Below are 17,690 nucleotides of genomic sequence, written 5' to 3'. Positions count from 1 at the left end.
CTTTCTAATCTCTTCCTTTCTTCCTAAAAACAAGAGATTAAAAACTCCATGTCTAAAATGTCTTCCTCATAGCAGGATAAAAAAATATTACTCCATGGAGGATCATAACCATGAGATTTCTGTACAAAACCTTGTTAAATACTTACTTTCCTTTAGCCTTCTTCCATAATTTAGTTCCATTTCTGCAAGTATTTCTCTTTGTTCAAATATGAAAGTATTAATGTTTTGCCACTTCTTTGAGCCTTATGAAAGTGCCTATGTCACATAAAATATATTAAAAGTGTATGATTTTTCTCTTGGTGGGAGATATAGTTCAGTGGTAGAACACTTAACCATCATATGTGAATCTCTGGATAGGATCCCCAGTACCAGAAAAATCAAATTAACTTAAAAATAATAAAATCTGTTTTATCTAAACTTAATTCTCAGGCCTAGCCAGGACAACAGGAGAGGAAGGTTTTATCTCTAATCACATCACATACAATTCTGTGTAGTCCTCAAATATTGTCCTTAAGATAAATCCTCTGAAAAGCAAATTATGATCAACTACCTTGCCAGGCATGTGCCAGATACTCAGCATACAAATCTCACCTCTGAAGCTGGTATTAGGAATCTCAATCTCCTCTCTCTCTCTCTCTCTCTCTCTCTCTCTCTCTCTCTCTCTCTCGGCTTGGCAACTGAAACTTGGATGTCAGTGACTTTTCTAGTGTCAACAGGTTTGCAATCTAGATGTATCTTTCTCTTTATCAGCTCTTTCTTCTTCATGGACGTCATCCTCGTACTCTATGTGTCTGTTTCTCTACTTGTGAAAGAGAAACATAGTGAATTGACATGGCTCACAGAGTGCTTATGAAGAATAAATGAAGTGAATCTTGAAACTTGGAAAAAGGTCTGGCCCACAGTCCCCTCTGTAAAATCATTAGCTATGGCCACATACACTTATTATAATACACATTAGTGTTACTGCCATAGTTTCTATTGAAACACCATAGCTTCCAGTGACAATCTAAAGTAGATTGTTGGGTTTGGTGGCTTCCATGCTGCAATGTCTAACTGCCATTCTGATAGTATAGCTTTGTATCTGTTTTCTCACCTGAATTCTGGATTGAGTGTAGAAAACGACTGTTATCTGTGTAAGTGTGTTACCAGAGGACACTGTGGCCTTCACAGTCATAGGGCTAGGCTAGCTCCGGGGGCTTCTTAGTGAGTGAACAGTGAAAACCCAGACTAAATTTTCTTCATTTATTTGTTTGCAAGCAAAGAAAGATAAAGAGAACAAGAGAGAGAGAGAATGAAAATGAGAGCTCTAGGGCCTCTAGCCACTACAAACGAACTCCAGATGCATGTACTAGTTTGTGCATCTGGCTCTACATGGGTACTAGGGAATCGAACCCGGGTGATTAACTGCTAAACTATCTCTCCAGCCCCTGAGTCTAACTCTTAACAGCAACTCTAATCTCATTTTTCCCTCATCTCTGGATTGCTGAAATTATCTGGCTCCAGGCACAACTGATTCTTCTGGAGAGATCTATAGCAGCATTTTATATTGCAAGTGGCTTCTTTGAACCTAAGTACAGATTTCAATTTGCACAATAACTGAAGCAGTTGAATCTTTCATTGTAAAAAAAAAAAAAAAAAACAGATGCCATGAAACTGTATTTTATTTGGTTGATCTTTGTCTTAGTCTGTTCTGTGTTGATGTCAAGTAATACCATAGAATGAGTAAATTGGAAATGATAGAATTTTATTTAGCTCATGGCTCTGCAGGCCAGGAAGTCCAAGGTCTAAGATGCCACGTCTATAGAGGGCTACTCATCTATGGTGAGGGACTGTAATTGCAAAAGAGTTGAACTTGCTTCAATAATAGACTCATTCTCAAGTCAACTAACCCATTCCAGAGATGATGACATTACTTCATTAATAAGGGAAGAGAACTTCTAACCACCTTCTGTTAGATCTAAAGCTGTTGTTGCACTGAGGATCAAGTTTGGATTTTGGAGGACACATTCAAACTATAGTAGCCTCTGTAATTAAGACTGGTGCTTGAAGATCTGTTGTTGGATCCCATGTAGAATAGAAAGCTAATGTTACTCATAATTACCAGATTTTAGAATACTTGTATCACAGCATGGAATATGATTTTGCATTTAGTATTGAAATTACAGTGCCACTATAAGACTGCATTTTCACATTGAATTACAAACAAAAGTTTTTCTTTGGAGGAATTTTTATTTCTATCAACTGAAAACCACACTGTTATTTTGAACATGCTAGCCACTAAATATATCATTAAAATATCAAATATTCAATATTAATCAAAGATGCACTAATTAAAATGCATTAATCAAAGATTCACTGGGTATAGATGATTAAAAACTACAAAATGTCATTGCATAAAATAAATTAGTCTACACCACAGGAAGGATGGGAAGCAACCACCACAAACACATGCTACTTTACATACATTAATAAGCAGAGTCGAGGAGAGTGTAATATTGTTCCAGTACATTTTGTGTGGTTGGTATGCTTGTGAGTTGGGAAGAATGTGGGCATAAACATGTACAATCCAAGAAGCTGCCATGGTAAAAGATAGGTATGTTAATCTTGAAGAAATAAAATAACTTACTTATCACAAAATCACAAACAAAACTTTTATGCTACTTACATTTAATGAACTTTTAGTAAGATGTGTTTTATTCAAATAATGTGCCCTGAATTGCTTTCATGGAGAGATGGCTCAGCAGTTAAGGCACATGCCTGTGAAGCCTAAGGATCCAGGTTCCATTCTCCAGTTCCCATGTAAGCCAGATCCACATGGTGTTGTGTGCATCTGGAATTCATTTGCAGTGGCTAGAGACCCTGGCACACCTATTCTCTCCCTCCCACCCTCCCTGTCTTAAATAAACAAATAAAAATAGATCTTAAAAAAATTAGAACTGGGTGTGGTGGCACACGCCTTTAATCCCAGCACTCGGGAGGCAGAAGTAGGAGGATCGCCTTGAGTTCAAGGCCACCCTGAGACTACATAGTGAATTCCAGGTCAGCCTGGGCTAGAATGAGACCCTACCTTGAAAAACAACAACAACAACAAATTTTAAAAGAATATATTTCCATTAAGAGGAAGTAAATTGGATTTAGTTCTTTGAAAAGTTTACCCACTTTCTGGACAGCTTTAAAAAAAACAAAGAAATTCAGTTTCTTCTTTAGTCAGTAAGTGGTGAGAAACACATTTGCTAAAATCTGTAGAGGCAATGGCAGCAGATTGCTGATAGTTTGAGTTAATGAAATGACTCATTTTAGCTACTAGAGTTGCACAATTAAAAACATACAAGCTGCACACATCACAGATTCGAGCCGGTGAGAGCTCTGTGTTCTCTTTTCTTTCTCATTGAAATTTAAAGCTGATATGCTAAGGATTGAGGAAATTTGAGAGAAGCACATTATTGTAACTCCTGCTCACTGATGCTCAAAATTAAGTGGTAATCTCTTGAGAAAGCAAGTTTTCTTGCTTGTAGCATTCCTAATTTCCACTAAAATTGTAGTGTGGGCCCAGGGCAGTATCCTAAAGCATGACTTCCAAGAGATGAATTCATTTTACCAAGTTAAAACACATCATTAGCAACACTCTGTGTGGTTTTCTCAGAGTTGTCTAATGCAATGTAAGCATGGAAACAGAGAAGCCCTGCTTTTGCCAGAAAGTCATCTTACTCATAGAGGGACCACAGAAAAATTAAACGGTTTTAATGGCCAGGAGGGTATGAACTCTGTCAAGGAAAAGTATCCAGAACCCTGCAGGTCTTGTTTGTTTTGTTTTCCGAGGTAGGGTCTCGCTATAGCCCAGGCTGACCTGGAATTCACCATGAAGTCTTAGGTTGGCCTCGAACTCGACAACCCTCCTACCTCTGCCTCTCAAGTGCTAAGATTAAAGGCGTAAGCCACCACGCCCGGCTTCCTCCGGTTTTTTTATGGCCACATTTGGTGTAGAAGTAAATGTCTTTTGCTTTATTTCCCACGGTCTTCTCTATTTTTCCTTGCATTTACCCTTTATGTTCCATTTACAAATGCTCCCAGTTTAAAAACTCAGGCTATGAAACGGCCGTAAACCTGTGTGTCCTACAATGTACCCACACAGTTGGAGTTTTGGTTCCTGTTTTCCGTCTATGTGGCTTGACGTGACCATCAATCACACGTCAACTACACGGCTGAACCCGAGGTGACCTCCAGCTCGCCTGCGCATGCGCAATAGCCGCGCAGCCGCCCCGCCTCCTCGCCCTGACGCGCGGACGCACCGCGCAGTGTCCGTGACGTCACACGCCGCGCCTGCCGTGCGCTCCCACAATCCCGCGGCTGCTGGCCGTTTACCACAGGCGTCTGCCGCAGGCCCGCCGGATTCCGCGCCCGCGCCCCGCCGCCCGGTGACATGTTGTCCAAGCCGCGAGGCCGGGGCCGCCCCAGCCCACACACGGACCGGGACCGGGGCGGCGGCGGAGACGCCCGGACCCCGAGAGGCGGCCGCGGCGACGAGACGCCGAGCACGTCCCGCGGGCCCGGCAGCGCGCAGGAGACCCCGGGCTCGAGCTGGTCGCTGTCGGCCTCCGCGCCTGCCCCGGGCGCGCGCACCCAGAAGCAGCTGGAGCTGAAGGTGGCCGAGCTGGTGCAGTTCCTGCTCATCAAGGACCAGAAGAAGATCCCCATCAAGCGCACCGACATCCTGAAGCACGTCATCGGAGACTACCGGGATATCTACCCGAACCTGCTCAAGCTGGCCGCCGAGCGCCTCCAGTACGTGTTCGGGTACGAGCTGGTGGAGCTGGAGCCCAAGAGCAACAGCTACATCCTCGTCAACACCCTGGAACCCATGGAGGACGACGCCGAGGTGAGGGGCGACCAGGGCACGCCCACCACGGGCCTGCTCATGATTGTTTTAGGGCTCATCTTCATGAAGGGTAACACCATCACCGAGACCGAAGTCTGGGACTTCCTGCGTCGGTTGGGAGTGTACCCCACCAAGAAGCATTTAGTTTTCGGGGATCCAAAGAAACTGATTACGGAAGACTTTGTGCGACAGCGTTACCTGGAGTACCGGCGGATACCCCACACGGATCCTGTAGACTACGAATTGCAGTGGGGCCCGCGAACCAACCTGGAAACCAGCAAGATGAAAGTTCTCAAGTTTGTGGCCAAAATCCATAAGCAGGACCCCAAGGACTGGCCCGCTCAGTACTGTGAGGCGTTGGCAGATGAGGAGAAGCGGGCCCGACCTGCGATCAATGCCCCGGCAAGTCTCCTGAACTCTGAGATGGGTTCCGAGGGACTGGGACAAGGGTCTGGGACCCAAAGACACCGAGCGAAGGAATAGGGGAAAGCAGGTTGGAGGAAGGATGCTAGGCTGACGTGTTGTATGCAGTTTGGGATACGTTGCAAAGTTTTGATCTTTTATTGTTTTTGGTTTTGTTTCTAAATCTTCATATGTAAAAAAAAAAGTTTTTATTTTACTATCTTTAGTTATACAGATATTCCCAGTCTTATAAAACTCAACTGAAATATTGTGCTGTGATTTCACATATATGTAAAAGAAGCCTTGAAGTAAGTTGTTTTGCTGCCCAGTTTGTAGGGAAAATAAAAGTTTTGGTAAAATTGAAAATAAATTTACAATTGCCTGTATCTTTATTATATCAATAAAACTTTTATATTATTTATCAGATTAATTTTTTATGTTTATGATTCTTAATTCTGCCATTGGCCTTTTGTTCCATTGAGGTGTTTTTGTTTATTTCTTGAGGCAGGACCCATGATGACCTGGAACTCACTCTGTAGCCCAGGCTGGCCTCAAACTCAGGGTTTTATCGCCTACCTCAGTGCTGGGATTACAGACATGAGTCAACATGGCCAGCTTCATTGTTTTTATTTTTTAGTTCTTGTTTCCCTTTTGTAAACATTCGACCTTAAGGGAATTTTAAGATTCAAAATCAGCATCTTCTACAGATGTTTTGCTACATTTTATTAAGGTAAATAGTGTTTTTATAGACATGGTTTCACATGTTTGCATAGAACACTAGGTGCAGATCCTGTCTCTGACATAAGGAATGTTTCTTAACCTATCAAGGGCCCATTCCTCTCTTCTGTGTTCCAGTGTGGTAAATTATAGAAGTTTATGTAAAGTTCTTAGCAAAGTCCCTGGTGTGTTTAGTTGCTTAATTCTTTAATTTTTGTTTTAATGTAATTTTCATTTTTTGATCTGGAACAGCTACTCTTAGTTCTCATTCTACCTCATTTCAAAAAGAGCTGTCACTAGCCAAAGTTCGGGCCATATTCACACTGGTCTTTAAGAGAACATTGTAGGACAATGCAAGGAAACAATGGCTTTTGAATGCAACTGAACTTGAAATGCAGCTCTTGCATACATACCAGCAAGGTAATTTGTAGCAACTTAATAAGGTCTCAATTGTGATTTGTTTGTAAAATAGGGGAAAATGATTTTAACAGCTAGATAAATGAGCCAGAAGAAAAGTTTATAAGCTTACTGGATTTCCCCATAACTGCCAAATTCTGTTTACACACAGAACCTAATATGTGTTGTTCAGTAAGTATAGTTTTGAGGGGAGTTGCTCTAATCACCAAATGAAACAATATTTTCACATTGGGAAAAGTAAATCCGGGTTAATCTTGTCAGCACTGTGCTCAGTGTCATTGAGAAGTCTGTATTGAGGAATGTGGCACCTACTGGGTTTTACTGATTTTGTAGATTTCTGTTTATGTCCTCCAAGGACTACAGTTTTATTTTTTCTTGACCTGCACTTCATGTCTGGGTACAAACCTGTCCAGTGGCTCCCTACCTTACTGAGTACCTGTTGGTGTGTCCTGATACTCAAGTTGTCATGTATATTGAGTTATTACCCAGCAGTTATTACCTCAGATATAACTGATAAATATAATAATTAGGTCCTTACTGTCTGGAGATGTTAAGAATTTACTATCAACATACTATTTTTTTTCTCAGGCCAAAATACAAAATATTAAGAGAACAGATTGAGGCCTTCTAGCTCCTCCTTTATTATCAGGTGCTAGAGATGATGAGTCCAGTAGCATTCCCTGTATTTTATAACTTTACTATCTGTGTACAGAAAGAAAATAGGATCTTATTTTGAGGGCTTTCACAGAAAGGTCATTTTAAATGGCATTGTGTCCTTTATCACAACAGGAATAATAGCAGCTTATCCCTCTAATGTCTAGACAGGCTCTTACCCACAGTGTTTTGCTATTTGCAAGAAGTGTACATACAGAGCTTCCTCAGGCAGTCCTATGACTGTACAAGTAGAGCAATTTGGCAATGGCCCTTAAACTTGTAGCCTTTACTCACCAATGTTTTGCACAGTTAACTTACGCATTTTTTTTTCCTTTCATTTATTTTGGCTTTTTGAGATAGGGTCTAGGCTGACCTGGAATTCAGTATGTAACCTCAGGGTGGTCCTCCTATCTCTGCCTCCTGAGTGCTGGGATTAAATGCATGTGTCACCACACCCAGCTTATTTATTTATTTATTTTTGTGAGCAGTAGGAGAGTATGGGTGTGTTAGGGCCACTTGCTGCTACAAATGAACTGCAGATGCATGTGCCACTTTGTACTTTACCTGGCTTTACATGGATACTGAGGAATCAAACCCAGATTGGTAGACATTGCAAGCAAGCGCTTTTAACCACTGAGCCATCTTCCCAGCCCCTACTGTCCCTCCTGACCACTGGGTTTCCATGTTAGACATTTTTCTATTTTGATTGATTTGTAAGAACATTTCTGAATTCAGTAGCAAATGTCTTGCACATTTTTAATTGTTTTGTCATACAGATTAATTTGAATTTTATGTATCCTATTTATTAATAGTTAAGGGCTTTTGATAATTATAATAAAATGTTCCAGTTTTAGTGTTCAGTGTTTTGATATTTGTATTTATGTTTTTGTGTATGATGAAATCTGTGTATAATCTTTATATTTCTCTTATGATGGATAGCTTATTACCAATACTTAGAAGATTAACTATTATATAGCAGTGTCCCATATATAATTAATTTATAGCCAGGGCTAAGTAAGTTCATTTGCTATCTGTTTGCTACTATTATAAGTTCGCCTTATTTTAATATTATCTGTTTCACTTGGGCTGAAGCTGCTGTATGCTCTTGAAAAGAAGTAACAGCAGACCTCAAGCACAGTACTGATTCTTGTTTCTGATTTTAAAGGGAAGAACTTACTTTTTGTTTTTCTTTTTTTCTTTTTTGAGGTAGGCTCTCACTCTAGGCCAGGCTGACCTGGAACTCAGTCTGTACTCCAGGCTGCCTTCAAACTCACAGCTATTCTCCTGCTGCCTTCCAAGTGCTGGGATTGAAGGCATGTGACATCACACCTGCCAGGAAATAACTCTTATTTATTTATTTTGTCATTAACTTAGGTATTTTTCCCATGAGTATTTTCAGTTGGGTTATTTAATTTCCTTATTCCTAGCTTACTTAGAGATGCATAGAAACAGCATGTGACTTTTCATCATATGGCTATTCATCTGCTAATATGAAGATTTTTTTATTACTCTGGTAGGTTTTTCTAATATCTGACCATTGTGTATTCCTAGCAAACCACTTTTTATTAAGGAGTTTTTTAATATCTCTTCCTAAAATTAGAATTTTGTATATTTTGACATAAAGCAGAATAGACAACTTCCCTATGCGGTATTGCCACTATTAATTTTTGAGGTTATGCTACCTTATGTAGAGAGAACTCTAGACTTACAGAGGAGTTGCAAGCACACTGCAAAAAAGATTAGTTTTGTGAAGTGATGAGCTCATGTTCTGTGTTTCTTTAGTCTCCTTAAAGTTCAAACAGTTCTTCCGGCATTCCTTGGCCCTCAGGATCTTGACCCTTGAGGAATCTAGGCCTGTGATTGTGTGTTTGTTACTTCAGAACATCCATTAGCTTATGATTTGACTTATAATGTCCAGATAGAACTTAAATTGTTTGTCATTTGGCAGAAATATCACAGATTCAATAGCTTAGTAACTTGTCTGTATCCTATCAGGTAATATACAATTTTAGTTTGATTGTTATTTTTGATAACTGGGCTCAGGTGCTGTTTGCCATGTCTCTACTGCAAAGCTTTCATTCTCTTTATAGTGAACGCCTTGTGTTGGAGGTACTTTGAAACTAGGTGTTGTATTCCTTATCAAAATTTCAGTTTTTTCACTTGTTTTTATCGGTATACCTGTATAACCAGTAGGTTATACCACACACGCACATAAGTATACACAGGCACACACACCACTCATTGTTTTCAATTTGGCCAGTGAAAACTGATAAAATGGCTTTTGTCTTTAATTTGTCCCTTTTAATCTCTCCTTCCCTCCTTTCCTCTTCCCTTCTTTCTTTTGGCAGTCTTGCAGTGTTGCCAGGCTGGCAGTGAACCCAGGCCCCTTCCTTAGCCTCCACAAATGCTAAGGTCATAGTCATGTACCACCATGTTCAGTTCAGTACTTTTCCTTTTTTTAAAAATAAGTCATAATTAAATATGTCTTTTAAAAAATTCTGTAGAGCATTTTAAACAAGTAGAAAAATTAGGTAACAATTCCAAGTCTCATGTTCTACCAACTGAGCTAGCCAAGCACTCAATATAATAATTTTAGCACATAGGTAATTTTTTTGTCTACATCTCTGACCTACTCCAAGTTATTAGAGTCCATATGCTACATAGTCTCTATGGATATTTTAACTGTGCCTCTGAAAGGCAAGAATACTCACACTGGGGATAGGGGAGATAGCTCAATTGGTAAAATGCTTGTTTTACAAATATGAGGACCTGAGTTTGTGTCATCTTCTGGAACATCATCCACTTTTTTTTTTTTTTTTTCCTGGAGAGTGTCTCATTGGCCTGGAACTTAAGCTAGATTGGATCTGCTTGTCTTTCTGTCCACAGTGCTGGAATTATAAATGTTCCACCACACTTGGCATTTTTACATGGGTTTTGGGGGTCAAACTCAGGTCCTATCTTATCTTTAGATTGGTAAGATTTTCATTTCAGGTTAATTTTATGTGAATGTTCTATTTCTTTGTAAGTCATTTTTGTTAGTATGTATATTTCTACGAAAGAAAAGGCCAAACTCCAGCTAAAAATAATAAGGATGCCTTTCTACAGTATTTTTTATAGTTGAGGAAAAGTCTAGCCTGGTACAGAGGAGATGGACACTTTAAAGGGACAATCAGGAAGAGCAGGTGTTTGGAGTAGCTTGATAGAGTCAGAAAGATTAAAATTTGCAAAAAGTGTAATCTAGTGTATATGAACACAATCTGGGTTTGTTATGAAAGCTGTGGTGTTATTTCTAAAGTATCTTGGGGGCAGGAGCCCCATCTTCCTGTGTGGGTAAGACAAACAGTAAAGTTTTAGGGCATCTAGAGTTTTCTCAGGCAGACATGCTAAGGAGAGCCCTTGTCATCCTAATAATGTGGCCTTGAACTACCAAAAACCAATATTCTATTCAAGTTTATATAGTCTGTGGGTGAGGTTTAGTTGAGAAAAGGGCAAGGAGGAGTGCAGTACAATTTAGTCAGAGGAAAATCTGCTCTTTCTCAAAATTTGCCAACTTCTTGCAAATATTTAACTTATTATATTATTGTATGATTCTTCATATTATTCCAATCCTTTTCAATTTTTGTGAAGTTGATATTAATGCCTCCATTTTCATCTCTGGTTTTAGCTGTATATGTCTTTGCTTGTTGGTTAAAGGCTTACCATGTTCAGTGGTATTTTCAGTGATCTAACTTTTGGCTTTATTGATGGTCTCTAGTGACTGTATTGTGGATCTTTTTGCTCCAGTCTCAAATTTCCTACTTTCTTCTGGCTTTAGTCTTAATTGCTCTTAGTTTTCTAGATCCTTTGTATTGAAAAGTTATCTACTGCTGTAGGTTTGCTGTTCCTCACTGCCTTTCTCCCTCCCATATAGTCTGACAGTGTTCTCACTTTTATTTGTGGCAAAACTTTTTCTAATTTCCTAGTGATTTCTTCTTTGATGTACTGCTAATTTTCATGCTCCATTTCTGGTTTGATTCTAGCTTTATTCCATTTTTGTGAGGGAAGTTATTATGTGTGATTTCAATATTTTATAGTTTTCTACGAATTGCTTTATCTTTCTCTCATATACATATATATCTGTATGTATGTATGTATGTATATACACATACAGGTATGTTCTGGATAATGATGCATTGGCACTTAGGGATGTGTATTTAGTTGAAGTTGCTGAAATGTTCTTCATGTCTATTCACTGTACCATGGCATTTTTCAAGTCCTTATTTCCTTGATATTCCATTGAAGCTTCTTCATAGTTAAAGTGGATTCTTGAAGTCTCTACTAATATTGGATATCTATGTTGTCTGCCTCATATCTTGAGGACTTGGTCTCTGTTTTCTTTGATGCATTTGTCTATAATTATTATATCTTCCTTAGCTGACACTTTTATTGCTGCATTATATCCTGTTTTAGGTCCCTTATAACAATTTTTTGTTGTTGTTGTTAAATAGGAACTTTCTGTGAACACATCATGTGTTGGTGCCATCATTTCCCTCCTCCCTGCCCCCATTCCACTGAGGGCCCTCTTCAGTGGGGCTGGTGCTCCCCATGGGGTTGTGGATTATGAGTTATGACAGTAAATCTGTGGCTCTTACATTTTTTTGTTTGTTTGTTTTCTTTTTTTCTTACATTCTTTCTGCCTCCTCTTTGGCAAAATTCCCTGAACCATGAGTGTGTTTTAAGCCTGCTTTTTGGATTTCTGCTTTGATGTGTTTTGAGTGTCCTCAGTATCTATCTCCATCACCCTGGTGCAAGTCGTTAGCCCCCTGTGGAAGCAGCGCTCCTACTCATCTCACCAGTTCCTTTGTGGCTGCACCTTAATTTTTGACACAGTCTATTTTGAGAATATTAGTATAACCACACTAGTTTACTGATGGTTACTAATTGGCAGAAATATATAGTTTTTCTATTCTATCATTTTAAACTTTTTTGTGTGTTTTGGTCAAAAGTTAGCCTTAGGTACAGCATGAAGTTGGGTTATTTAAAAAAAAACAAAATATAAAAACTATTCTACCATCTCTGACTACAAAATATGTACTTAAGTCAGTCATATCTTAAGTGATTACTGATGTTAGAGTAATCTACCATTTTATTTTCATCTATCTTTTGTGTCTTAGTTTTTTAAATTATTTTTCATTGGTGGTAGGTATACTGTTTCTAGTGCACTGTCATATTCCCTTTTCCTCTACTTTGCTATATACCTTCTAGTTGTTTTCCCGGTATTTACTATGGGGATTATAGTTCACATTTGTATTAGACATTTGTCTATTACTGTAACAAAGTACCTGACACTGGATATATCGTTAATAAAGAAGAGTATATTTAGTTCACAATTTTGAAGTCCACAACTCCCAAATTGGGCAGTCCTATAGGTTCAGTCTTTGGTGAAGGCCTAGTGATGGATGACATTTTAGGGACGCGTGCAATAATGAAGGGCCAACTGACAAGGCAGAGAATAGAGAGGGACAGTCTTGTCCTGATAACAACCCACTCTAATGGTAACTAACAGGTCCTTCAAGAGTTATGCTGATCCCTTCTAAGGTCAGTGTTTCCAAAGACCTAATCATTTCCACTAGGCCCCATGTCTTAAGCATCCACCACTTCTCAGTATTGACATGCTGAGGACTAAACTTTAGCACATAAACCTTTGGAGGACAAACCACAGGCAAACCTTAGCAGCACTGAAATCCCAGTCCACTTTGTTTGAACTGACCCCAGCCATAATCAGAAGCATTAACCCTGCCTTCCCTAGGTCTAGCCTTTGTTTTGTTATCACTGTTATAATCACATCTTTGGATACTGTTTGACCATTAACATGCTTATATTTTAACTTGTTTCTCTTATACATTGTGTAAAAAGCTAAAACAAAATAATCTCCCCTTTAGACTATCTGCATAGCTTTAAAAACAATCAAGCATCTTGATTGGTTCATATTGTTTATATTGCTTTAAGTTACTGCCTATATCTTCTCCTTTCTGCCTGGAAGATCTCTGGGAGGTTTTATTTTTTAATATTTTACTTATTAATTTTTATTTATTTCTGAAAGAAAGAAGGAGAGAGAGAATGAGTACTCCATGGCCTCCAGCCACTGCAAACAAACTCTAGACATATGTACCACCTTATGCATCTGGCTTATGTGGGTCCTGGGGAATTGAACCTGAGTCCTTAGGTTTCTCAGGCAAGTGTATTAGCCACTAAGCTATATCTCCAGCCCTCTGAGAGATTTTCTTGCTGAGCACTGTTAGCTGTCCTCTATCTGGAGATGTCTTAGTTTTGCCTTCAGTTTTTAAAAAATAGTTTCACAGCATACAGAATTCAGGGTTGATAGGTTATTTACCTCCTGCCCATATCACTTTAAATAAGTTATCCCATTGTCTCTAAAATAAGACTGTCTCACAAGCGGTTGATCTTATTAATCAATTATCTGTTAGTCTTACCGAGAACCCTCATTTAAAAGTCGCTGCTCACTGTTTAAAATATTCATGTTCTTGGTCTTTGGTAGTATTACATGTTTAATTGTGGATCTGTGAGTTTCTCCTTAAGCACCTTTTTAGATGAGTATACATGAGTTCATTAAATTTTAGGATCTGTTAACCATTAGTTCTCAAACACTTTCTCTGTTTTTCTACCTCCTCTGAAATTGTCCTCAGCTATATATTCTTATGACTGGTGGATTTCCTTAGGTTTCTTAGCTTCCTTAATTGTTCTTTGTTCTTCTCTCTTTCTGTCTTTCAGACAGACCGGTTTCTTTTTCACAGAATTTTATGACTGCTTAAATCTGCACTTGAACTCTTCTTCTGCCAGCTATATGATTCTTCACCTGAACAACTTCTATGTGTATCTTTCTTGCATTCCCTCTTGAGTGATCTTTGCCCCATGTTTATACCGTGTCGCAGCTCTTTTATAGTCTTGGGAAGTTGGGATTCCTTAGTGCTGGTAGTAACTTCCATTACAGCTTCCAGGCCAAGCTAGGTTGGGATTCCTCATACCTCTTCAGTGGCCAGCGGCACGGCTCCTGGGCCTGGGATGTCGAAGCCCCTTGACCCTAACTCTGTGCTCTCCTCCAGCACTGGGGCCTCCACTTTATCTTCTCTAGCTCTGCACAGTCTTCTGTCCTTCAGCTTTCTACCAGACTCTCTATATCTGCCACCACTCTTGTTCCTACCATGCTTGCTGCTCATTGCCATGGCCAGTGTCATAGTTGCTGCCACACAGAAGGCAGATACTGCTGCTTTGGCACAGCCATTCCTGCTGCCCCCATGACTGCTGCTATTGCTGGCCACTGGTCTTGGGTTCTGCATCTTTTGCAGCCATCAGCCAGCCAGCCACAGCACTTGACAGCTTGGCTTGCTGACCACTCAGTTCAGCTCTGCTTCCTCAGCTAGGACGAGAGTGGTGAAGCTGCTTCTGCCAGTGGGGTGTGAAGGCTACTCAACTCCCCCCGTTGTCAGCAGTCCAGCAGTGGGGTGTTCCACTGTTTCTGTGCCTGGAGGTGCAGGCTGCTCCACTACCTCTTCCTGTGATGCTGTATTCTCACTGCACCTCCACTGTTGCTGCTGCTCCTTCCTTAATAGATCCTTGTGTTACCAGTTCAGCCCACTCCACTAAAAGGAGGCAATGAGTAGAGAATTTTATTAGCCCTAATATTGCAATATCAGGGGAGACAACAAAAGAGAGTGTCTCCCACATGACACAGCAAGTGAACCACACAGTCTGCTCATACACCCAGAGGAAAATTTTGTACACCAGTCACAGCAAAACTCACACTGTTGTCCATGCACAAATCACAATAAAGGGGTGTGTGTGTGTAGATGCATGCCCTTCTGTCCACATGTGTAGAGGCCAGAACAGAATGTCAGGAGTCCTCAATCATTCATCAGCGTATCTTCTTTATAAAATATTTATTTATTTATTTGCAGGCAGTGAGGGAGATAGAAGAGAGACAGACAGAGAAAACGGACTCACCAGGGCTTCCATTCAGTGCAAACAAACTCCAGATGCATGCGCCACTCTGCTCATCTGGATTTTATGTGGGTACTAGAAAACTGAACCTGGGTCGTTAGGCTTGGTAGCCTTAACCACTTAGCCATCTCTCCAGCCCCCTGTATCTTCTTGAGACACAGCATCTCCGTGAATATGGAGCTTCCATTTTCAGTCAGACTGGCTGACCAGTGAGTCCCAGTAATTCTCTAGTTTCCAGTCCCCAAAGGACTAGGGTTATAGGCATGTGGGGCCACATCTGACTTTTTGCCTAGGTATGGAGGATCTAACTCAGGTCCTCATTCTTGTGCAGCAAGCTCTCTTATCCATCTCCCCAGCCCAGCCTTGTCCCTTTTTGCCAGTCAAGCAGTCCTTCTAACTAGATCACTAGGTAGATTACTTCCACTTTGGCCTGGGTAGAAATGATTATAGGATCATTTGGAGTTCACTGAGGCTTGAATTGTAAAAAGATAGGTGTCAGTTGTTTGAAATAGTGCTGTCTTGGGCTTCACCTTCAGGAGCCAGAATAAGCAGCTATGATCACGATGGAGTCTCTTTAAGGTGTTCATTTAGTGTTTATATATAGCCCTGTTGGCAGAAGAGTAGTCTGATTAGTTGGTTAACTGGAAGTCCTATTGCTCAAGGCTGCCAGAGAAGCAAGGGAGAGTTCAAACAGCTGCTACTCAGGGAGTCATATTGTCTCACCCCCAACATCTTTGCTATTTATAAGGAAAATGAACATCAGCATGAGTGTTTACATTTTAAATTTAAAGAACTTATTAAGACAAAAATGCTTTTATAGTACCTAACATCTGCCCAGTGCCTAAAAGAAGGTGGAACTTCCTCATTTGACTCAATAACTCAGATTATGCCTGCTCATCGGTGATGGCTGATACTGCTTTTGAACATGCAAGCATCCATTGATTTAGAATTTTCCAAATTGTTTTTGAGAAGCTATGTCCTTTTGATGTATGTTTAGTAAAGTCTCTGTTCCATGACTTCTGTGGTTAACAAGTAGTCTGAAAGATTTCCTTGAATGATAAATCCTTTCCTATAAAACACTATCCCTGAATGCTGGACGTGTTCAACTCGATTTTAGAGTTGTTTAAGTTTCTGAATCCATAGCCAGACATTTGACAGCAAACAGCAGGGGCAAGAAGGCAAATGTAGGAGCAGTTGGCACCTCTAGTGTGTCACACATCTTGGCAGGCCTTGTGTCGTAAGACTCTTAGCTTTACAAATGGTATATAGCTCCATTGTAGGCTTGGGAAGAAGGTGTTCCTTGGAAAGTCCTTGGTAGTGTCTAATACCATAGGCTTGCCTACTCAAAATCATTGTTTCATTGGCTGGACCAGTGTCCAAAGCAATGGCATGTTGTTCATTCAGCCTGTAAAAATAGAAGGGAGTCGACACTTTCTGCAACATGAATGAACCTTAATGGCATTATGCTACATGAACGAAGCTAATTATGAATAATACTATGACAAATAGCGAATGATCTTCCTTACACAACACACCCAGGGTAGTCAGACTCTTAGAGACAGATCTAGAATGGTGGCTGCAAAGAAGCCAGGGATGAGGAGTTGATGTTTCATGGGTTCAGGGTTCTGATCTGGAAAGACAAATCAGTTTTGGTGATGATTGATAGTGGTGGTGGCTAGGGAGGCATTTCACAGCAATGTAAAAATACTCAATGCCACAGAACTCTGCGCTGATAACTTTAGGTTGATCGTACCAAAGTCACCTATGTTTCTGTGCACTTCCCTTTATCTCAGACTAGCCTTTCCTGGCTTCTGTACAGGTTTGCTCTCTCGGTGTTTTTGTTTGTTTCTTTTCCTTTCTTTCTTCCTTTCCTTCTTTCTTTCTTTTTGTTTGTTTGTTGTTGTTGTTTGGGAGGATTTTTGGTTGTTTTTTGAGGTAACACTAACTCAGGCTGACCAGGAATTCACTCTGTGGTCTCAGGGTGGCCTTGAACTCACAGAGATCCTCCTACCTCTGCCTCCCGAGTGCTGGGATTAAAGGTGTGTAGCATCACACCCAGATCTGTTGTAGTTTATTATACAAAGAAAAAGAGAGGGTCAGCTCTGCCTCATTTCAGCAGACATTCTCTCAGGATGATGTAAGACTACACAGGTTGCTACAATAATGACTAATAATATGAACTTGGAACATATACTAAATAAACAGAATACCCTATTTCATTTTTTTACTCTTCATGCACATTTTAAAGGAAATTAGTTTTCTGTGTTTAGGGAAAATATGCTTATGGAAGAGGATGCTAATACCAATTTGATTTTTTTTTTTCTTGAGGTAGGGTTTCACTTTAGCGCAGGCTGACCTGGAATTCATTATGTAGTCTCAGGGTGGCCTCGAACTCATAGTGATTCTCCTACCTCTGCCTCCTGAGTGCTGGGATTAAAGACATGCACCACCACGCCCAGCTGGTATTTGATTATTTTTTTAAGCATTGTGGTGGCTTAAATGTAAATGTATGTCCTTCATAACCTCAGGTATTTTAAAAATATTTTATATATTTATATATTTATTATTTATGAGAGAGAGAAAGAAGCCGATAGAAAGAGAGAATGGGCATGCAAGGGCCTCCAGC

General features: G+C 40.1%; 2 protein-coding genes across 2 annotated transcripts in view; both read left to right on the top strand.

Moving 5' to 3' along the window:
• Fam189a1 (family with sequence similarity 189 member A1) overlaps nucleotides 1–17,690 on the top strand; it is a 455,203-nt gene that overhangs the window by 318,798 nt on the left and 118,715 nt on the right. The window lies entirely within an intron of this gene.
• On the top strand, nucleotides 4,338–5,704 carry Nsmce3 (NSE3 homolog, SMC5-SMC6 complex component). The gene has a single exon (XM_012948677.2). It carries the CDS (start codon nucleotides 4,421–4,423, stop codon nucleotides 5,357–5,359), a length of 939 nt encoding a protein of 312 aa, XP_012804131.1. The 5' UTR covers nucleotides 4,338–4,420; the 3' UTR covers nucleotides 5,360–5,704.

This window comes from Jaculus jaculus, chromosome 3, assembly GCF_020740685.1.
Source record: "Jaculus jaculus isolate mJacJac1 chromosome 3, mJacJac1.mat.Y.cur, whole genome shotgun sequence".
Lineage (NCBI taxonomy): Eukaryota > Metazoa > Chordata > Mammalia > Rodentia > Dipodidae > Jaculus > Jaculus jaculus.
This window is presented reverse-complemented; position numbering and strand designations above follow the sequence as displayed.